Below are 24,286 nucleotides of genomic sequence, written 5' to 3'. Positions count from 1 at the left end.
ATGGTGGGAAATAAACATTAACTAAAAGCGGGTAGATTATATTTATTTGTCTACCCCGAACATTTATATAAATTAATATCGGGTAGTTTTGTGTTGTTTACATCTCCGGTGACATTTTGCTGGGACGTCAGTCTTCCGCGACCATGGCCAGTGCAACCTGGCCGAAACGTTGGGAAAAAAGGTAAAAATAATGTTAATTAATCGCGTTCGACCTGTGACTTTAAATATGTGTACAAAGCGCGAGAACTTAAAGTGTTATATCATTAAACATCTTGATAAGGGATAGGGATAGCGATAGGGATAGCGATAGGGATAGGGATAGCGATAGGGATAGCGATAGCGATAGCGATAGGGATAGGGATACGGATACGGATAATATGGGTATCGTTAGAGGGATACGGATAATCGGTCGGCGGTCTCTTACAATCAATGTGCTCTAAGACGATCGTTGTTTGCTTGCTTGAAGATTACGTTTGCGATAAGTATAAGCAAAATGTAAAAAATTGTAAGGGATAATAGAAAAAAGTACTTTTTACCCACCGATCATAGTGTCGAAATACGGGCTATGTGGGATGTTTATAAAGGTTTCCCCAGCGTATATAGAATTACCTACGCTGTGGTCGATGTGTAATATTTCTACAATCATTGCAAGCAAAAGTATTATGTGCAATCGAAATAATCGCAGATAAATATACCTACAGAGAAACCTAAGTATCCAAATGAAAATCTTAATGAATACTTTTATTACGCGGGCGAAGCCGCGGGTAAAAGCTAGTAATCTTTATAAATTGTCAAAAAATGCTTTATGGGAATTACATTGAGTATTGTTTGTTCAATTTATTAATACAAATGTTATAACAATTCCAATAGACCTTCATATGTATTGTTAGTCAATAAAGTATTGTCATACATAAAGTCATTAGAATTACAAATAACATAGAAGCTGGTTATTCATACAATACAAACAAAACATGACATAATATGCCACAAAATCGTCCCACTTCGAGTTTAGTGCTACTGTCACATAAAATATTTAAAACAAAACTATAATAAATGACAGCATCATAACACAACATGTTGTAATTTTTATTAAATTGGCATTTTTTTATTGGGGGCCTTGGGGCCGGAACATTTACCCATACATGTACAATTGTACAGTCAACCAATTGGAACCCTAGGCCACTGTAGAACTATGTCACTGTGACGTTATAAATCAGATTCTAAAGCTGAGTTTAGACCAGTAAGTTATTGCTGCAAGTTTTGAGACGCAACTATAGGTAAGAGTGAGTGGCAAATATCTGCATCTCTTGCTTGCATATACTTCTGTCTCAAAACTTGCAGCAATAACTTGCACGTCTAAACTCAGCTTAAGAAATTTCTTACTGCTTGTCATTTTGACATGGTTGTAGAGTGGCCTAGGGTTCCAATTGGTTGACTGTACATGTGTAAATACCTACTATCTGCACCAATTTTATTGTTTTGAGCTGGCATAAGTAGTATAAGTATTAAGTACCCAGTTTACACAAGGTGTAACATGATATTTTAGGACTAAAATGTGGCCATGAGTAAGCACATTTATAATTTTAAAAAAACCGGCCAACAGCGTGTCAGGCCACGCTCAGTGTAGGGTTCCGTAGTTTTCCGTATTTTTCTCAAAAACTACTGAACCTATCAAGTTGCAAACAATTTTTCTAGAAAGTCTTTATAAAGTTCTACTTTTGTGATTTTTTTTTATATTTTTTAAACATATGGTTCAAAATTTAGAGGGGGGGACGCACTTTTTTTTCCTTTAGGAGCGATTATTTCCGAAAATATTAATATTATCAAAAAACGATCTTAGTAAACCCCTATTTATTTTTAAATACCTATCCAACAATATATCACACGTTGGGGTTGGAATTTAAAAAAATTTCAGCCACCACTTTATTTATTTATTTATTTTTTCCATTTTTTATTTTTGCACTTTGTTGGCGTGATTGATATACATATTGGTACCAAATTTCAGCTTTCTAGTGCTTACGGTTACTGAGATTATCCGCGGACGGACGGACGGACGGACGGACGGACGACAGACAGACATGGCGAAACTATAAGGGTTCCTAGTTGACTACGGAACCCTAAAAAAAGATTGTTTTTTTTTTCTGGATATTATCTAGTTCCACAGTTTTTATTGCTTAAAATTTTTTATATTTGTACAAGAAATCCTTTTGGTGTGGATGCTGCAACAATGAGGCATAGGGTAAATAAATTTTTTGACAGATTAAATTAAAAAAAGGGAAAGTATATTAGCGAAAATTAAGTTTTACGGATAGAAGTTACACTGTGAAAGAATGTTACACTGTGTGTGTATAATTTCTTTTTTATTACATAAGTATAGTCTACGGGAGATTGCTTTTAGCAATAAGACTGCTTCTGGTTTTGCCCTTTCCACAGAACTGTAATATATTATTATATGGTATTGTTTATTGGTAGTGAGAGCATAACATAAAACAGAAACAATACTTCTAAAAACATACTTCTTATGCTGTAGCTGAATTTGTAGTATTTAATAAATAATATGGTTGCCCATTCCAAGCCTAAGTAGAATGTGATGTGTGATGGTCACATTCTGCTACAACCAGTGAAATAGAATACGCATACGTTTTTAATTTATAGACTGTTTCTATTTTGTACTTATCTCTAATTACTAAATATCTTCGTATCTCGTATTCTTTCTTGTATATTGAAGTAATATTTTGCAGTAAACAGTTAGAAGAGGTCACCTCTCAGGATAAGGTCACCTAATTTAAAACTCTAGTAAGCTATCTCAAAATATATTCCATCACTGCCTAGCAACCGTGAACCTATTACAACAAAGAACAAAGTCTCAATTCGTCCCCAACAGGCACTGGAAGCGGTTCCCTAACGCATGCCCTAATACGGCGCGTGCGCCCGCACGGTCACGTCCATACGTTTGACTTCCACGAGCACCGCGCTAAAATCGCACGAGATGAATTTGAAGCCCACGGCATTGCCGAGTATGTCACTGTGAGTATAGTTTATACATTAGTTTCTTTTACAGAATTATCTTAGGATGCGGATACAACAATAGACGATGCTTATGTGAATAGATAGGTATTACTTAACTGTGATAATAAGTTGCATTAATTTTTTGGGTTCTTAATACAACGAAATGCTTTAAGGACATATCCAGTTGATAATAAATCGTTATAGGTTTTTGTAGCATTACTACCTGAAAGAAAACATCGTCCATTTTAGCTTTCTTTCAATCTGTGTCTAGTTGTCTACGCTGTTCTAGGACTAGATAGCTAGACGGAATCTGATGGAGTTCTGCAATCATGAAAGCTGTAATATGAGAAATGTATGTGACATGGCTAGTGTATACAGTACTTTGGTTAACTCAATGTAAGGTAAAATATTTATTGCAATTTGATACACTTGTCTAGTGTTTTCACGATAGTTGTGTACTTGTTGCTTAATTCTCAAGAGTATCATGTATCTGTGTAATTAGAATTACCTACTGTAATTCGTGCAACCACGGGCACCCACGGGTCAGGTTGAAGTCAAGTCATGATAACAATGCCTGAACGCCGCCAATATTTACGGGGGCACGTTGCGTATTAGGTACTTCTCAGTTTTAATATTGAATTGTAATTATCTATTATAAATACATGCACCTGCATTAGATTTACGTAGGTACCTAACCTAAATATCTATTGCGGTTTTTTAAGTGTACGTAAACATAACATAGGTACATTACCTATTTTCACACTTTTGAATGGAAGGCTTTGTAGAAGCGCGCCGACGCCGGTGCTGTAAAGAACGCTTACTACTTTAGTACCTTATGTTCATATATCTACGTGATATATTGATGCCTTAATGATGGTGTTATCAATTCGATTACATATTAGCTGACGGAGATTTCCTTTCAGGCGAAACATAGAGACGTTCTCGAGCAAGGATTCGGTGAGGAGCTGAACGGTAAGGCTGACGCTGTGTTCCTAGACCTGCCGGCTCCTTGGCTCGGAGTACCGCACGCGGTCGCCGCGATGAAGGAAAATGGTAAGTGTATATTAACACTAAGCAACTCGATCAATGGTTCCGACAAATATCGGAACTCTGGTTTTCGTGTCCCGTGGAGGCCCTCTGGACATGCTGGTTCGGTGAGATTGTGGATGCATGGCTCAGACTTCCTATATGTACTTCAACACTTGAAAAGACGTCAAGATTCGGTTGTCGGTATATGAATTCTGAGACCTTATGGTATAATGTATATGACAGGTCGACTGTTCGCATTTTTGACAGGCGGTAAATGTCAGGTAACCGAGAGGGGGTGGGCGGCACTTTCAGCAGGGAGCGGGAGTGGCCATACTGTACGATAGTACTCTTTATTATACTGTGGTATTAAATAAATAAATAAATAAAATATATTTTTTTTTTAAATAATCAATCTCCAAGCATTTTTTCCTATTAGACGAAACACTAACGCTTCCTCTTAATCAAACACGCTCAGTAGTTAGTGTAAATTTCAGCCGTTGAAACAAATCACTATAACTAATGCCCACCGTGCCCGATAGCATCGTCGTATGCAGGAACCAGCAGATCTTATAAATCGACTGAACAGATTGCGATCTGATTACCCGGTGTCGATTATTCAGATCCCCTTGTAAGTTATTCGATTCTATTCATTAAACTAGCTGTTGCCGAACTAGATAACGAAATCAGAATCGATTCATCGATTTGTGTTCGATTTGATTGTAGTAAATCTAGCACTTGTTAGGGCTGTTAATTAATGTTAGATTTGGTAATTACAGCAACGTAACAGTATACCTACTCGTAGTACAGTAGTTACAATAATGTAGCAGTACGTAATATAACGCGTTGTCCTCATTACACTTGCGTGCTAAAAATGCAAAAGGGTTACGGTTTTACTGTTTGTACATACATTTATATTTCGAGTACCTAGGTAGATGCTGGATATATCCTCAATTTGATCTAAAACCATAAACCACGTATACATTAATAGATGGACTGGACTGCCGGCCTAGCCGAAATGACAATGGCTCTGTCGCGGCAATACGAAAGAGGGATACAGAACGATATTAGATATTGTAAGCGTTTGGCTACGTACCCTAGCTTTCATTGAAGTATTACAATACTTTATAGAATTTGCACAATTCATGTGTACATCTCATGTATTTTAAGCAGCTAAGTAAGTTAGTTTGCACATTGTTCATGTATTTCATTTAACCTTGGGCTCTCTGAATCAAAATATTACTAGGTATACAATTTTTACAATCACGGTGACAACCCTAAATTGATTTCCCTAATTGGAACTAGTTATATCGCGATACGCATCGCAAGTGATCGGCCGGTCGCGACAAACAACACAATAACAGTTGTAAGTTATCCTTGAAATTACTCTTAGTTGCTCCATTGTTAACAGGCAATGGAATTCGAACCCTCAGAATTACGATGAACGAGCTGAACGATTTAGTGACAGGAATAAGTTGTCTTAGTTACTTCTTGCGTGTTAATGTCGAATTAGAAGTGTTAATAACGATGCTAAACCTATTTTAGCGCTGGTAGTGCAAGCAATCTATCAGTTTTACAGGTTTAACTGGAAAGCTTTTTAACCAAGTTTACTTACAGCATTTAAGGGCGGGTACAGCTTCGTACTCAGGAGCCAATCTAATAGGCTGAATCGTCCTCCTCTGGATCCGATTTCATACTTTTTCTTTGCTTGTCTTGTGTCCTTTTTTTGTTTGTGTTGTTGCTTACAACTTTACTATAACTTTATTTTTAAACCTAATGACAGATTGCAGTTGCAACAACAACTAAAAAATGCTTTGAACTTTTTGGCCATGAACCTTACCTTGTTACTTAAGTGTGAATAAGATAAAGTGATACCGATAACACATTTGTACCGAGGAGGTTGGACATTCACCATGTCAATGAATTGGTGTTTGTAGCAGTAGGTGTAGACGCATGGCTATGGCTTTTCCCGCTGAAGGTTTTTATAATAAAATAACAAACACAATGACGAATGTAGCTTGCTCTTAATTTTCGAATTAGAAGTAGTAAGTCGTAGATCACGTTCACTCACAGAACACCGCCTTAGCTAACTTTGGTATGGGCAGTACCTAGACAATGATAACGCATCACTTTGATTGTGAATAAATGCAATGAGAACTAGTAACAATGTTCTTATGTTTCACATTTAACTACATATATGTCTACTGAACTAACGCCTTCTAATGTCTGGGATTCATCCAATCCTTACGAGACCGTAGTTGCTTCAGTAAATGTCTAGTAAGTGACTAGCTCAATAGGTTAAGATTTTACGACACAGGCCAATTGCTATGAAAAATAGGGCGTCTATCATTTACCTCTACCTCTCGGACGTCTCCACTTTCCTTGCCATTATGGTCAATTTTGGTAAACACTTGTTTGGCATCTCCGCAACATAGAACCAACATATAATTATGTTGCGTTGAAATATATGCAGGCAAATCAGCGTAATGTGCGGTTGACGTAATGTTTGTTGTGCAATTATAATATGGATTTCTTACTTTCGCAAGTTCTTAACTCGTTCAATGATATTGAAATGTAATCTTTATGTTTTGTACTAGGAAGATTCACTTTTGCTTATGAAAGTTCTCTTATAAGACTTGTGCAAAGTAAGTTGTGGATAGATATTATGTACCGCATTGAAGATGGGGATAATATGTGGCGTACCTAGAAATGATGCAAGGCTTTGTGATCGGTGTTTAGTATTAGAGCCATAAATTGATGATACGAGTGCGTACATATGAATTTATGCGCATAACATTGAGCTTCAAGTTTCTTGCTCAATGAGTCCTGATTTCAAAACTCATCGCTTGTTAATATACTGGGTACTTTTTTATGGTTGCCTGTGACATGCACGTTTCATGACTTGGGAACGAAATTCGAAGAGCCGATATGAGTCCCACTGTGCATATTATATTCTTTTGCATCACTCTCTCAGCCCCGAATCGACGATACTCACGGAACTACATTTTTTGTCGCAACCGAAAGGCGTCAGCTTGGTTATGCATATGATATGATGCTTAGGTATAATACATACCTCCTTATTATATATATATTTGTGTAAGCATTTACTTACATTGTTTCTTTTCATAGACCTACGTATGAGTACGTATTTCTACATTTTCTTATATAAAAACATAGATTGTAGGTAAGTACATAGATACCCCGCTGCACAATAAATGTTCTCAATACATCTAGGCTCCAAACAGTCTACCGACCACAACACAATCGGAAACATTCTTGCCGTCGAAAGGCAACTCTATTGTAACAAACATGTCTAACCAACTCTAATACCCTTTAAAAATCAATGCGAGCGTAACTAACGATCTTCTCTGTTAGACCTTAAGCCTCTATACCCATATTTATTGCTTGTCGGACTCTGTCCAAATATGTCCTATTAATAAATGGACAGCATACTCTGTGAATCGGACTACAATAGATGTAATAAATGTATGAGAAATGCGTGAACTATTCTATCTTGTGGCAGCTCACACTCACTCACTAATACCAGTTTGAACTACGAGATTTTGGAAGAGTTTTGGGTTAACTTGAATACATTTATACAAGTACTGGTGACTCAAAATTAATTTACTGTAGTTTCAATAGTCTATGACCTACCTATTTCTAGAAAGTTTATATTTAGGTGTCAGATTTTTTAAATCCTCAATTCATCTCTCGCAACATGGTTAATTTAAGTATCGTATATACGAGATTGTTTTTAATTGACTCGGAAAACACTCATCATGCACCATGGTAAAAACCAATACGTTTACTACATGCAATATAAGTAATTACTTGTGATACACACGAGAAAAACCAACAAACACAAATCCCAACAAAACAAACCAAACACTAAACTGCCTTAATCGCAGCAACAAACAAATGTTCTGACGGGACACGTAACAAAAACCTCCTCCACGGTGGTCCGGCGCGGAACTCTAATAGGACAGTCCCCAGCTCAGCTGTCGGGTTCAGGACGTTATCTGAGTGTGAAAAATAGCGGCCTTTATGCCAGACTTAGCCTCGAATGCGAATAGGATAGAAAGCTTGACGGAACATTAAGAGTTTAATTCGTCCTGTGGGAAATACACGATGTACTGTTTGGTGTCACTGTTAAGTACTTCTATAGAATTTATAAGGTCATACTTGGTTGGCTAAAGGATAAGACGACATGGTCTATTCTTAAGTATACGAGTATTATACGTTTTAGATTTGTTTAAGAAGTATTCTCATATGCGGAAAAGATAAACTGCTCTTCTAAAGATAACTAAACTTATTTTATTACGGATTGTGAAAAGGATACCTTAATGTAATAAGGTATATCTAGTATTGACCGGGATATTGAAGGTCCCGATATTTTGACACACATTTGACATCCACGCTTTAAGTTGCGGCATGCAAATCATGCAATGGTCTAAGAGTGAAAATGTGTGTCATAATCATAATCCCAGTGATTGATCGAGAATACACATCGGAGTGCAAACGACAGCTGACAATATCGGCACGCGCGCGTCACTCCACCCAAAACAGCAGCGACAGCGCATGCTAAAGGTGTACAGACAACGTCAAAAGTAGCGGAACAGACTGTGTAGCCCATTTAAATCATCTTCACTCCACATCCAATAACCACAAAATTTAAATTGTTAAAAACCCCCGACATAGTGGACCGATTTCACTTTGATGTTCGAATTGACCTCATAGTTTCAATTAGACACGCACTATGCTTAAGCACATAACTAATTTGCTGGCTAGTTAGCCCTAAGTTAATCTCGCATCTTAACGAAGCGTTTAAGTTGATTACCATAGCGTAGCCCCTTGATTAATGCAGTCGCGATAAAGCGTTATTCAATAAAGGTTTAGGTTGAACCTTCACCTTATTCGAGCTTATTGATCACCACAGCCGATGCTATCAAGGATTTGCAATACGGATATTGGATTAATTAGTTACATGCTGTTGCTTCACCTAGTGCCTTTATATGTGCCATTTTCAATCAAAAGGGTTGGGTATTGTCGGTTTGCCAATAAGGCACTGGTCCCACCGCGAGCTAGTAAGCTATGAGCTATCGGCTATAAAAACGAACAAAGGATAGTCGCTCCCGTGCAAATACAAGAGACACGGCGATGTTCATAGTTTCTCGCCCAGCGGTGAGCTATCAAAATCGCCGTATCTCTTTTGTTTACACGGGAGTGCTTATCTTTTGTTCGTTTTTATAGCCGATAGCTCATATAGCTTACTAGCTCGCGATGGGACCAGTGCCTAAGGCGCTATTATCATACCTAATAGATTCCAAACGTCGGCAACCGACACTGTGGTACCTTTTGATGGACAACGTCACATATAGATACGATTTCGTGAGAACTGACGAGAAGAAGGATCTATTGGCTGGCTACGGGTAAACAAAAATAATCATGTTAGTATGATTATTAGGTAGGTGTATGTAAATTATACAACTTGATTGACAGTACGTCATTCACATAATGAAAGATTTATATTTAGATATCTATATATCATTATCACATTTAAATACACCAGCTTTTTGAGTTTATCAGTTGGCAGGATATTTTTTCGTCTCATAGTGTCAGTTTGCTGTTTCCGCTACAAAAAAGTATGTTTACATACCTGATATCAAATTATCAATCTTATCTTAAAGTTATTTTTCTAAACTTTAAACGTTATCTGTTTGCTATCAAATATTAGATCAATCAAGGAAATCAAAAACGTTCATGACACGAGAACTTCAGCCAGTATGGCACCGCTGGATAGCAATCTAATATCCTTGTTACTTTTACTCAACGTGTCATATAAGAAATAGCATGACATAACATGTCCCTTAAGGCGTTACTCTCACAGCACTATATCACAAACTTGACACTGCTGTTGCTCTAAATAATTGACATTTCTTATCGGAATAAGAATAAGATCCAATGTTGTTACGCGGGCTACTTCCCAATGATATCTTAAAAATAATCCGCGCTTATAAAAGCAAAGTTACAAATGCGGTTATCAAAATTAAATCAAAATAATATATTTAACATTGTTTCTTATATAAAGAATGATAGTGGGTGTTGGAGGACCGCATATTTAAATTGGTATGAGTACAGCACTAAATCAAAACGCAGTCAATTAAGATAAAGCTTGGACAACGACAGCCGTGGACAATAGAGCATGTGATTGGGCCGGAAACAAATCTGTGTAAGAAACATATTTAAAGATCTGAGTCAACGGTGTATTATCTTCTATGATTATTTAATTGTTCCTTTAATTTGTTGATTGTCGGGTTATTGCGACTCATTAAAGTTGAGATTCTTTATTAAACCATTAAAAAAAAATATGACTAAGGAATTCATGACATTTAAAAATTTATTACATATTAATAAAATTGTTGTTGCAATTAAGTTAAAGTTTAAATCGCTAATGAAATGCTCATCGCTATGGAAAAGGTTTAAATCGCGTATAATGAATTTACATGTTAACCTTGATGATGATGATATCCTTTTGTCCCTCATCAGGGAATCTTAACTGACTGTTAACCTTAGAAGTATTATTTGATTTCTTGACTCCACAGTCAAGTCTGACTGACTTGACTGTGGAGTCTTATACCATAGTTTTGTGGAGCACTGTATATTTATACAATAGTTACCTTTGATTGTAATAATTAAATAAATAATACAATTCATCCCGACGTTAAATCGCTACTTTTCATTAAAATACTTGTGCAATTTTCGCACTCGGCCGTACCATATGACTAACCAGCATTTTGTTCAACTAACCGACTAACAGCCACAACAGAATACAATTCCTATTAATATTTAATTCGTTCAATGTTGCAGTCGGCTATAAAACAAAACATAAACTTTATTTAAAGCAGCTGTCATCGTTGTTAACACAAAAACTGGACAGGCCCGAGTGGTGTTCAGAGGCAGAGCATGTTTTAGTTTGATAAAGCTTTTTATCCATGATATTCTTGGATTTAAATCTTTAAAATATTTCTCGATTAATTAAATAATCTTCTACAGTACTTGACTGAAATGATATCTTAATTACCTATACAAGTTGAAGTTAACAGTTTTTGCTCTGAAGCATTGATCTTTGCATTTGTCTGAGATATTGTACAAGATTCTTATTTGTAGCGATGATTTGCAAATCGTCAAAAACACGTTTAAGACAGTTATATTAACTTGTATGGGTGGCAAGTTAACTAATTATACGTACGCTCTTAAAAAACCCCGAAATTGATGTATGTTTCAATTGATAAGTACAATACAATTATTAATTACGTTCTCAGTGTTTTAGGTTAGGTAGACTGTTATTAGGTAGGTACAGAATAAAATCGGTATAATGGTAAGATAATTTTAGGGTTAAAATAAAACTTACGTTTATTATTTTAACTAAATACCCTCGTATTCTCGAAATACGTATTTTAACAATTGTATTTTCCAAACAAAGTATTTGACAATTATACAAAGCAAGAATTAGAACTAGGTAGACTCAAAATTGCTGACTTACTACTTCGTTACTGAATACATAAGTAAGTCCTGACCGCGGCTAGAATAAAATTAACATAGGAAATAACTATAATTCACCACCTGACAATTTTAACAAATTTTGTTTTCCGTTCAATTTAAATCTAAGTTTAATTAGTAATCACTGTTAAGATAAATCGAATTCCACTCTTTCAAACGTAGATAACCCACGATATTGTGATAAATCGATGCTAATGATTTAGTAAGATAAATTGCATTGCTTGCCTGGCATTGATATTATCTTACTTATCAAACATCTATGGTGAATAAATTTAAATAAATGTCAAAATACAACTTCTTCATTTTTGTTTTGACGTCTAAGTTTTCACACGTGTATCGGACATAATTATTTATTTATTTATTTGAAAACATATTTCAATGACATTGCAGATAAATACCAATGCGTCATGAAATTAAATAATAAAATAAAAACAGTAAATAAGAACATTAAGAACATTAAAAAAGACAGTATATTTTTCTTATTTTTTCCTGTAGTGTGCTGATTTAGGCTTTCTTGTATTGAAGACATTACAAAGAATAAAAGTATTATAACTAAACAATTGATTTGGGCGATGACGAAACAGCGTGGCTCCGTTGCGTCGTTTGCCCCGGTGTAGGATTCGGCAGGTTGCCCCGGAACCGCCGAAAAACCACACCTTTCGGCCAGAAGTCTGCACTTGCGATGGTGTCCTGCAGCGGCCGCGGCACGCGCACCATGAACGAGCTGAAGTGCACGTAGTGACGCGACTGTAGCTGGTGCACCCTCAGCGTGTAGCCAGTCTTCCGGCGAACGTACTCCACCACATCGTCAGCCACGACGGAGTAATGAAGACGGGACACGTAGAGCGCCTTACTCGGTGTTGCAACCTGTAGACCAGAATTAACCGGCTCTGCGGTTCCAATTATAATATTCTTGTTAAGATACCTACCTAATACCTACCTACATATATGTTACTCTTTCCTCCTCAACCATACCAGTTAAGTAAATTAAGATCTACTCAGTATTGAATTCAACATACATATTTGATATATTCTATGTATGTGTTGAATTTATAGGACAATCAACATGGTCAAGTACCTCCTAACTAAATATAATCAAGGTAAAGCATAAGGCTTAATTAATCTCCAGTGTTTTATTTATCTTTTGCTTCATTGGACATAACATGGCCTTATTGGCCACATGACATCATATCAAGTCATTAACATTAACATTACAAAAGTAAACGTTTACCGAGGACAAAATACAATTAATTGTACTTTTGACCTAACCTAACCTAGATTAGCATTAGATATAGATAAGATATAAGCTCGCTGGAACTGGTCTCGATGTGGATCAAAGCACAATGTCAACAGCTGGCGAAGCGAGCTTTGGCGTTGCGTGCTGTAGGTACGAGCGAGCTTACATTGTTGAACTTTACCTAATGCACTCCTGTTAGTGACACTGCCGCGCGTTTTATGCAGTAGATTTTATTGGAACCGTAAACTAGAACATTCCTTTGCTAATCCGCGAATTGATAACGTGCAAGTCAATCAGTGCTAACCCGTTGTACTTACTTGCGTATTTTTTACATGCAATTAATTTTCCCACCCTCCCACCACAAAAATAAAAATAAATACGCAAATAAATATAACAACCCACCACCAAAACTCGACACGTGTTTCGCCTCTCTACGAGGCATCCTCAGGAGCTGATGTTGACGGTCCGAAGTTCCGCAAGTCAGTTGCATGGATTTCCGCAAAGTAACGCCTGATTCTATCGATTATTTTATTGGAACATTAAATTGATATATCATTTCGTAGAAATATTCAAGTTCTAATTGCTATTCTCACGATACTTATTTAACATATTTGACCTACAAATTACATGAAAAAGTTTTACCGAACATACCTGATGTAACGAACGATGAATACGAGATTAACATCGAGTGGCATTAGATTCTCTCTTGGATACCATTTGCATTTTGCCAACCAACAGCTTACTTATGCATAATTTTATTGGAACTTAACTACATTAACTATTATCGAATTCAACTAATCTTGTCACTGAGATTATCTAACGATAGATAAGTACAAGTCAATGATTCTTGTGAGCAGCTCAGTTCAGGAAAATGAATGTCGAAAGTTTGGCGCGTTCATTAGTATTGTCTGAGCCGAATTAATGTCGATATTATCGCGGACCAGATACTAATAAGTGTCCAGTTAATAAGTAAAGCATAAAATTAATACAGACATTAGGCTGCCTTTCTCTCGGTGACCCCTCGCCTTGACTCGCCGCGCCCTGCTCGCATACCGGGCTTGTTCGTACCGTACGTCATTCATACACCAGGTCAAAAGGGCTTATATCAGTTAGTAGCTCAACGACGCTTATGGCGTTGTTTATTAGTGTGTGGCATGCCGGCCTTATGTTCCATAGGATTCAAGGAGCTGACGGCTTGTTAATTATAACTACCAATGCTAACCTTCAGATTGATTTGCCATTAGGTCATTTGAACGTTTCGAGATAAGGCAGCGAATCTGCCGAAAATAATGCAACTAAGTACATATATTTGGATCTGCCTTTGCTGCGGAGTAGATAATACAAGTATTACATGACGCTAGGATATTCATGTTTCGTATACAACTCTGGATGATTATGCTCAACTAGCCCGTGTCCAATTGATAAGTTAATATTGACAGGGTGGCTAAGAGATCTGCTTAGTATAATGTGGAAACTCACGGTTATTTTCAAAATTAATGTTTGTCTAACTCTAACTCTTTATAGAGGTCATAAAGTATTAATAAAGTTCTATGAGTATGAGGTGCAAGCTGACATCTTAAATGTATGCAAATCACACACATTCGCATCTTCCCGTTAGACATAAATGATTGCTTGATTAGTTCGTAAAGATTTGTAAACACTCACAAAATGTATATTTGCTGAGTACATGACACGAACAAATAATAAGAAAGTAATGAGCGAATCATAACCAATATTGTAAATTTAATTTATTATTTTAATCATTTATCAAAAATATAACGGCCTTCGTTATCTACTACCCAATAGCTTTAGCCGAGTCACTTTTGCAATGTGTGGGTGAGTATTGTCGTGTAAGAAAAAAACTTTAGCATGCTGTGGACGATTCTGACAGATGTTTTGGTTTAAATTTTCAAGCTGATTACAGTATACTGATGCGGTAACCGTCATTCCACTTGGTAGGAGTTCCCAGTGAATAATACCATGAATATCCCACCAAACGGACAGCATAACTTTTTTCGGGTGAGGCTCTGTTTTTGGTGCCTCTATTCCTTTTTCGTTTGGAGCTAGCCACTGACGTTTGCGTGTGTGATTTATATATAAGACCCATTTTTCATCTCCAGTGATAAGATGGTCCAACCAGTTGAATGTGCGGCGAAAAGACAGAAGTTGTATGCAGATATCGGCACGGCGGTTTAGTTGATCTCTATCAAGTTCGTGCGGTATCCAAACACTGTATTTGTAGTTTTTCCCAACTCGTGTAAATGTGTTTCTATGGTGACATGAGAAGCAGCCTAACTTGGTAGCAAGAGTACGACTCGTTAGCCTCGGATCTCCTTCAATTAAGGTTTTTAATTTGGCTACATCAATCTTCACCGGTCGACCAGACTTAGGTTGATCTGATAATGAAAAGTCGCCACTACGAAACCGCTGGAACCATCGTTTCGCCGTGGCCTCAGACACAACTTCAGGAGCAACACGCTGACATATATTACGCACTGCTTCGGCGGCTGAATGGCCAGACTGAAATTCATATAGTAAGCAATGCCTTACATGCACTTTTAATTCGTCCATTTTCTTCCTTATATTAGCTCGGCGACAGCTAGTGAATGACTGACGAGAAACTGTGCGACTCGCCCTTTATATACTTTCGACCATAGAAGATTCTAGAACTCTTTCAAAAATTTTATGTGTTTACCAACCCAATAAAAATTGTACATGTATATGACGTTTTATAGCATTTACAATCTGCTATTGCTACTTGCAATGGTCGTAGTATTTCCAGTAGTGTTATAGATCCCAAAGGTGGCCACAGGGCCCACAGGAACTGTGATTAATAGTGAAACCTCTTCAAGTATAGGATTTGTGATTGGCTAGTAGATGATCATTGAAATTATAATAACAGTCGATAGAGTTTAATGTCAAAAAATTACATTCGAGAAAAGCTTTTCTTAGAAAGCTTTGACTTGATATCAGATCAGCTGACTTTTACATTAAAAAAAAACAATAACGCCATTTGTGTACAATTTTTACCTTTAATCAAAGTTCATTAGCGTCGTTGTTTGTATTTAGTACCAGTCTGGGTCACGTTGAAATGATTTAGTTTCAATATGGTCGGACGTCGCGGTAAATGCGGCTGTCGGCTGTAGTAATTTATACCTATTGCCCCTTGTTTATTACAGCTTGCTTATATAATAAAAGGCAGTTTTGCATGGGAATTTATTCCATTAAAATCACGGATCTTATGACGTTAAGTAGTATTCGTACTGAAAGAATAATAAATTTGTCTGCCCTTGCATGATTATCTGTAGCAGATACAAATTTAATGTTCTGTAATCTAGTCCGATGTCTGTTGTCACTGCTATTATCTGTGATAGTACCTACCTAATTAAAATTCATATAATTACCAAGAATGCCAAAATATTAATATCTATACAATTCACATTATTGATTCGCATATTTTTTGGAATTATCCAAATACTCATCTCTTTGTGGTATTCTTTGAATATATTGCAATTTGTGCTTTGAATCAATAATTTGAAACTGATCTTGTTGACATAGTTAACCTTTTAAGTAAATCTACCTACACTTTTCATGTTTATAAACATGTATAAGTACAGTCGAGTTCATAAATATATGTACATCTCTTCACCTTAACTCGATGCAATACTAAGGTGAAAAAATGTACACATATTTATGAATTCGACTGTACATATAGTCATTAGTTTGTATTTTGAGTGTTGTGTTGCATGTGATGAAAGCTTGTACACCTCGCGTGTTATAGCTCTACTCTCGCATTCTATTAATATAAATTGAAGTCGATGAAGTCGTCAATTCAATGTAATCTTCACAGACGCGTGTTCAAATTATGTAAAGGGGAACTGCAATGAAACTTTATTCTATTCAAAACAGAAACGAATGGTTCGCATTAAAATCATTTATGCTAGCAATTAATAGAGACTGGCGAATGTTTTAAAACAACTCTGAAAGCGCCCCCGGGCTATGTGCGCAGTGTGGTTCTCTATGCTAAATGGCCGAAAGCACGCTATGAGTATAAAATTATAAGCTATTTATTTGAGTCTGCGTATACGGGCCGTAAGTGTTATTTGCTGCATCTATAAATGGCAGGTCATATGTAATTATGTGTTTCGGACAAGGGAGGTTTGCGCATTCGGGCCATGTATTAACACCTCCTAAAGGTACCGCCTACGCCTATAAAAAAAATAAATACCTAGTAGGTACATGTCTAAATATAAATTGTGATAAGATTTACACATGTGAGGTTTTTGTAATTTGTATTATGGAGAAGATAATATTTCCCTTATGGTCCCCTGGGAACCGTTTTCCCCGAAAGCCTCGTAAGTCACTGCGTATACTTGTACAACTATGTACAAATAAATTTTGGTTTTGAACTCTCATAGAAATAAAAGGAAGTTCCAAATAAAAATGCCCTTATGGGCTCGGTTTTAGGTTAGAGGTTAGTAAGTAAGATTGTTATAAGGATGCAAAAGAAATATTTGCATAAATGAAGCTTTCAGCTCTATCTTTAAAGTAAATTACAAACAAATTACAACTAAATCCTAAGTTCCGTTCAGTTTTACGTCTTAATTACAACAAGATGGAAAACATCCTCACACATAATCGTACAATTATGTGTTCATGGGAATACCATCTCGTTGGTCGCATTTCTATTAGAATCGCGTGAATGCGTCCGACCACGATTAGACCAGGTAATTCGAGCAATAATTCCCCCATTGACCTGTTGCTTTGGCTAAGTTAAATGAGTTTATATCGGTACTTAACTTCCTTTAGTCTAACAGCGTTTGACGCAAAGTCTCTGTATTTAGTTACTTGATATAACGCGTAAGTGGATTTGTTATTGAGGGTGTTATTGAAAGGCACTCGTGCACCGTTAGATTTAGTGTCAAGTCAGATTTTCAGCATAGAATAATACGTGTGCTAAATACCAGCTCTGAGTATTTCCCTTACCTATATGGAATTGTAAGTTAATGAAACAGCAATTTGTAATTATAAATATATGGTTTTGACCTGTAGCAAAAAGCTCATCTTAGCGTTAATTATGTGTCTGTGCCTCGTCATGCCTGAAAAAATTGGTAAATATTTTGTAGATCCATTTTCTCTAGAATCTTAGCGAATTAATATGAAGTTGTAACCGGGACGCGTGTCTAACGTCGCATAATAACACGTCCGCAGCGCTTGCGGGTCGTCGCGCGACTAATCAATTGGCGCGCGACGTGATGTCTTCATCAGCCGCCCGGGGGCGTAACGCCCAGCGCTTGCGCACCTAAACTTACAGCTTTTGTACGGGAAATGTGCGCATCTATTGTATGTGGTTGGAAATTTGCATAAAGGCAATTTACATGTGGCTGTGTCATGATTTACGCGAACTCCACTGTTATCGAGTATCGAGTGAATTGCGTCGGGGTTTCCCTATACCTAGGTGCTTAATTGCTACAATAACGCACACTTAAGCTCTATTTTGTAGCAAAGTCACAATTTTTGAAGAATTACTGAAAAAACTAGTAATGTCAAATGTGGATGTTCATTACTTTGGACGCAAACATACCTTATTTAGGACACTCATTCCATTTATTTAAGAACTCAATGCTTCCTAGAGTCGCCACGTGTCCTGTTTCGTTCAAAGCAAATAATGCTTAACCGTAATCGCATGCTATTCTAAGACCTAACCATGGACATATTACAATTTGCGTAAAAATCCCACCCCTTAAAACGGCGAACTAAGCTCGTATACGATTTACTAAGCAATTGAAAGTGGCCACTTAAAGGAATCACAGTGCGGAGAGGCAACAAATCCAACAAATTGAACAGGATCGGCAATTACCGAAGACAATGCGTGCGTGAGAGCCGGGCGCCGGGCACGCAGGGCAGCCCGCGAATTAGACTCGTTATGTGCCGGGATAATTAGGGAGCGTTCCCACGCGCTGCTACCCTCACAGGTGGACCTTGTAGCTGCAGATATACTAACACTTTGCACAGGCTTTGGAGCTGGCGTTTTGGGAGATAGGTTATTGGCGTTCGTACCAAATATACCGAGTTATGTTAGATGTACCATTGCTGCACTTGCTTATTAATAATTATTTCAGTGAAACCAATATTTGTAATATGTCAGTAAATACGTAGACGTTTTTAAAAGTTTATTGTTGTGTTCAAGTTTCGTATTAGATATGTAAATAATTTCATTCACGATGACTCGTTGTTTCAATCTACACTAACAATTTCCGAAGATATAAGGTTGCATCGATGTACAAAAGTCTCTTGCTGTTGCAATTAGCTGTAATGCAATTAACCTGCAAAGAAGCAGCGGAACCAGAAGTTTGCTTCACGTTTGGAATCCCATGAAAATCGAATCACCATCACATAAATGTTTTATACTGAAAGTACATATTTAATTCACTAAACTAAAGCACGATTGCAAAATACAACCGCAATGATTGATAAATGATAACTATTTCAAGAATCTTCATATAAAACTATGTAATTGTTTACCGTTACTAACCACTTACTACTTGTAATTCGCGAAATTAAGTTAGTAAATTCAATTAAAATTAAACACGGTATTAGTCAATTACCTACTCCGTATAAATCATATGCAAACGTAGCCACCATTATACAGTCACAAACTGGAACGCGAATATCTAGTAAAGCTTAGGTTGATACTTTACTAAATCAATTCAGAGGTGCGTAAACGTAACTGCCAGTATTAATTTGAAAAGGTATTTATTTATTGTACGTGAAATAGTGTAACCAATGAAATCATATGATTTAAGGTAACCTTCGGTCAAAATTAGGGGTTTAAGCGTTCTGTCAAAGTATTGTGATGGTGGTGAGTGGTGAGTACGGTAACCGTTACCTTGTGTTATGTTATTATAAATACAATAAACATCATTAGTGAATTATAGAAATAGATTAAAAATGGCTTAAGATTTATTTAAAAAAAAACAATAGATACGTAACCTACCCCTTTAGCACAACTTGCCTTGTCGCGCGCGAGTCCATACATCAAGCGCGACTTCTCGAAGCACGAAGCGCGAAGTATGGACTCGCGCGCGACAAGGCAAGTTGTGCTAAGGGGGCAGTAACACTACACTACAATGTAGTAGAGTAATTAGTTATATAGAATCCTACATATTTTATCAGTCGGTAGACATTAACTTGCATCTTGGAAATAGAGCATTGATTGAACGTTCACCTGAAGACCACCTGTTGTCCATCCTTAGCTTCTAGGTGAAACCTCTCTAAACATATTACCCCTTAAATGTTTTAATAAGATATCTATTAGAGGCTTTGGATCTTACGCTTGTGTCGCTTAAGCTGTACACTCTTGCGTTAAAACGGAACTTTTATCTATAAAGGCATAAGCGCCTATCGCGTTAAGGGCCTTTTTGATTGTCATTGGCACATTAAGTTGACGAACGTGTGAATGAATTTTATTGCCTTATGGGACGCAAGCCGGGGCGGTAGGCATTGCCACGTCCTGATGATTTACTGAAGATCGAGCCGCTAACGGCCTAAGCTAAATCCTATATTAAGTCAACGACAATGTGACGTTGAAATACGTTATTAGGTCGATCTCGATCTCATTTCATTTTATTAGAAACGACACTTAATTGCGTCTGGCTTTGACATAAGTATACCGACTTACTTGTTAATGTTCTACTCTTAAATGAACCTACTAAACGATTCACTGTATATAGTGTTTTTTTTGTTTTACATACGATTCGTGTACATAAACATTTTATGTGGCTGGATAGATATTAAATATAGTCACCGAAGCCCAATACAAAATTTAAATAATGTATTAACATTCATAATTTATATATGACTGGTTCTGTTTGACATCTTCAACTTATTTTTATATGTATAGGTCATTTTCATCAAGATATTTATTCCCAGCAGTGGGACACCGTTAGCTATAGGCTGGTAAAAAAATGCTTACAGAATTAAATGTATAAATTTTTGGCAAGTGAAGATGCATTTATTCAAATAGTGCGTGATTGAAGACAAATTAATTTTCTTACATTATTAACTGCCTCTATCGGTCTTTGAGCCACAAATACTTATTGAGAGGAAGAGCACTTCATTCATTTATTCATTAATATTTCATCTCATATAAACTTTGTCAGAACTGGTAAGGTCAAAGATAAAATCATCCAATTATCAAATTCATCTAACTGAGCAAGGAAACACCTCATATGCTAAACACCGCGACGCAACTAAAAATCGCAAACTCACAATCGTATTTATCACCTAAGTGCTCGAAGCCTATAAAATAAATCGATTTCCTTATACCTTAAAAACCTAAGTTGCGGGCAGTAGCGAGTTTACACGGCTTGTCGGTGTCGGCGCTACACGGCCGGCCCTTATACGCAATGAATGGACGCACATGCGTGTCGCCGCCTGCCTTCGTGTGATATACGGCCAGGGAGGTGTGCATGCGCATTCAATTATAAATACTGATTTTAATTAAGTGCGTTAGTTGTTAAGAAGTTTTAGTGTTTGACAAATAATGTATAAATGAGTTTTGAATTTTCACGAAGAAACTCAGTGACAAAACACCTACTACCACGTGTGCCAAAACATTTTAGTGCCCATCTTGTGTTTCTCGTTTATACTTACTTACTTCCGATGGCGCTACAACCCTTTGTGTGTCTTGGCCTCCTCCACTATCTTCCTCCAGTTGTCACGATCTCTGGCAAGCCTCCTCCAGTTGGTATATTTCCTTATTCTCCTCAGGTCCTCTTCCACACAGTCAAGCCACCTTTTCCGAGGTTTAGCCCTGGGCCTTTTTAGTTGCGGTGTCCACCTGGTCATAATTTTAGGAGCCCTCATATCTGGCATTCTTTCAAGGTGACCAGCCCATCTCAGGCGCTGAGATTTGCAGAACCGAACAATAGTCTCTTGCTTGACTAGAGCTTCCAATTCATGGTTCATGCGCTGCCGGTAGCTACCGTCAGGCTCCTTTAACGGACCATAAATTCTTCGCAGCACTTTCCTCTCGAATACCGCAAGCTTTACTTCATCAAGCTGGGTGGTGGTCCTGGTCCAGGTTTCACAGGCGTAAGTGACAACGGGTCTAATGATGGTCCGATATATAGCGATCTTTGATTTTACGCTAAGCAGCTTTGAAGCAAGTAAGTTTCTCGTTTATATAAATAAATAAATAAATAAAATAAATATTGGGGACACCTTACACAGATCAACTTAGCCCCAAACTAAGCAAAGCTTGTACTATGGGTGCTAAGCGACGATATACATACTTAAATAGATAAATACATACTTATATACATAGAAAACATCCATGACTCAGGAACAAATATCAGTGCTCATCACACAAATAAATGCCCTTACCGGGATTCGAACCCAGGACCGCGGCTTAGCAGGCAGGGTCACTACCGACTGAGCCAGACCGGTCGTCGAACGATATGTAAATATAAACTAAAATAGATTTCATAAACGAATCAAAAAGCAACCAAGTCCACCGGTGGCCGTGCAGGGACAATTCAAAAAAATATTCAATAATTTTATGTAACTAGGGATTACATTTGTGAAGTGCACTTGTCAAATTCTTATGCTCAAAACGAAATATATAGAAGATAGATGACAATGGCATAATTTAGTATTTTTATTCATAAAAATTTTCAATGGCCTTGTAGAACTGGAATTATAGTCGTAAATACATACATATACTTATTACAGCTTAAAATTAATGGATTTTGCGACAAAGTGTAGATGTATAAGATAGTAGTTTGCAACATTGTATTTATGCTCATACATCGAACTCACATTCTAAGGATTAGCCTTTAGAAAATAGGAAAGTGGGTGTCGCAAATTTGAAAGTCAACAGAGCAACAAATAAGGATGCACAAAAGTGGACTAAGCGCCGAAGCCTCGCGCGGAAAGCAAACCTTGATATTTGTCAGGATAACGCTAAGCGAAAGATCAAAGTTTCGCTACCTTTCACACGCTTTACCCAGAAGATAGTGTTAATAGTGACCTTTAGAAGCTGCAACACTTTATACTTCGTATTGAACCGAAGCTTTATTCGAGCATCGAACACCCGAACCAGTATTGATGAGACTCGGCTGATTTCCAGAAATAAATAGCACAGTATTTATAAAGTTAAAGCAACGAGCAAGATCCGGCGCGCCGATTGCAGTACATTCTTGTATCACTTGTAAAATACTTTATTGCTCTTACAGTGCGTCCTATTGGAACTGGCTCGTGTCGATGGTTTTAACATTAGTGCCGTGTACTGTCGAGTCGTACCATGTCTTCAATAACTTCGATTCGAATTACGTTTTCAAGCTTATTTGCGAAAACGTAAATTCATACTTATAGGTATGCTTGAACAGGGAAGCTGACCTACATTTTTTTCTAGACCTCGGACGGACAAACAGAAACATGGTCATGTCATAAGCATCGTGTTTGTTCGACTCTTTGCAAAGGTGTTCATCCTGACTTTTTACAAAAGACGTTTTAAATTTCCGTGTTTTCTGTTCATAATATTTGCGCCAAGCCGTGATAACCTCACTACATGAAACGAGAGGGACACGGCGGAAAGGGTTAGTTTTTTCCTGTGCGCGAGCAGGACAGAGTGATCGTTTCTTCGTTTTTGGATTTATAGCAGCGCCTCCCCGTTAGTTTTATCTGTATCGCTCGGTGCGCTATGGAGCTATCGCGCGGGCGAGTCACCATCTGCTCGGCTTAGCGCTTGACCCACACGGGGTGGTTTACTTATAATTTCCATGCGGAGCAGGGAAAGATAGTCTGATTATAATAATAATCTGATCTTTTGGAAGGCATACAGATTTTATGCTACAAGGCGAGGTATAAACGACACTTATGTACGTGGTTGTGGGGACTGCATTTCGTTTCTTTCGTTTCTGTAATAACTACATTCGTTCCTAGAACAAACACTACAATTTGCAGATCATACTGCCATGATTCGAATCTGTGATCATATATTTTGTAGCTTAAGTATTGGTATTACATAGGTGGAGCATATCACTCTACCTTCGATGTCCATAGAAATGTAGCGCAGTAGTCCCAAAGTCCCAACTGACGTTAAATTGGTTAATTTGTGGTGAGGCTCCAAAATCACGTACACCGGCGATCTGTTTAAAGGCAGCATTATGATTCATGTAAAAGTCCTAGTTAAGTGTAATGATGATGATGATGACTTAGAACAATAGTTAAATATTCACCCAGTGTGTACAGGTCTCAAGCTAATGATACACTGATTAACAATATTCGGGTCCGATAGCAGTGAGTTACTCGCGGGGGGCGGGGCGAGCTCGCGATGCTAGATTGCGCGCGCGCGGATTTATGCCAACCTCTCCGTATTAACTGATAATACCTACTAAATATGCCATTATTATATGCGAAACAAATACTCTCACAGTTACGATTACGACC

General features: G+C 37.3%; 1 protein-coding gene across 1 annotated transcript in view; it reads left to right on the top strand.

Annotated features, from left to right (window-relative positions):
* Nucleotides 1-24,286, top strand: part of LOC125230185 (tRNA (adenine(58)-N(1))-methyltransferase catalytic subunit TRMT61A) — an 88,105-nt gene that overhangs the window by 995 nt on the left and 62,824 nt on the right. The window contains exons 3-4 of the mRNA XM_048135253.1: nucleotides 2,885-3,027; nucleotides 3,933-4,062. Of these exons, the coding sequence (XP_047991210.1) occupies nucleotides 2,885-3,027; nucleotides 3,933-4,062 (273 nt within the window). The remainder of the gene's footprint in view (nucleotides 1-2,884; nucleotides 3,028-3,932; nucleotides 4,063-24,286) is intronic.

The sequence above is a fragment of the Leguminivora glycinivorella genome, chromosome 1, assembly GCF_023078275.1.
Source record: "Leguminivora glycinivorella isolate SPB_JAAS2020 chromosome 1, LegGlyc_1.1, whole genome shotgun sequence".
Taxonomy (NCBI): Eukaryota; Metazoa; Arthropoda; class Insecta; order Lepidoptera; family Tortricidae; genus Leguminivora; species Leguminivora glycinivorella.
Note: the sequence above shows the minus strand (reverse complement) of the source record. Positions and strands in the feature narration are given on the sequence as shown.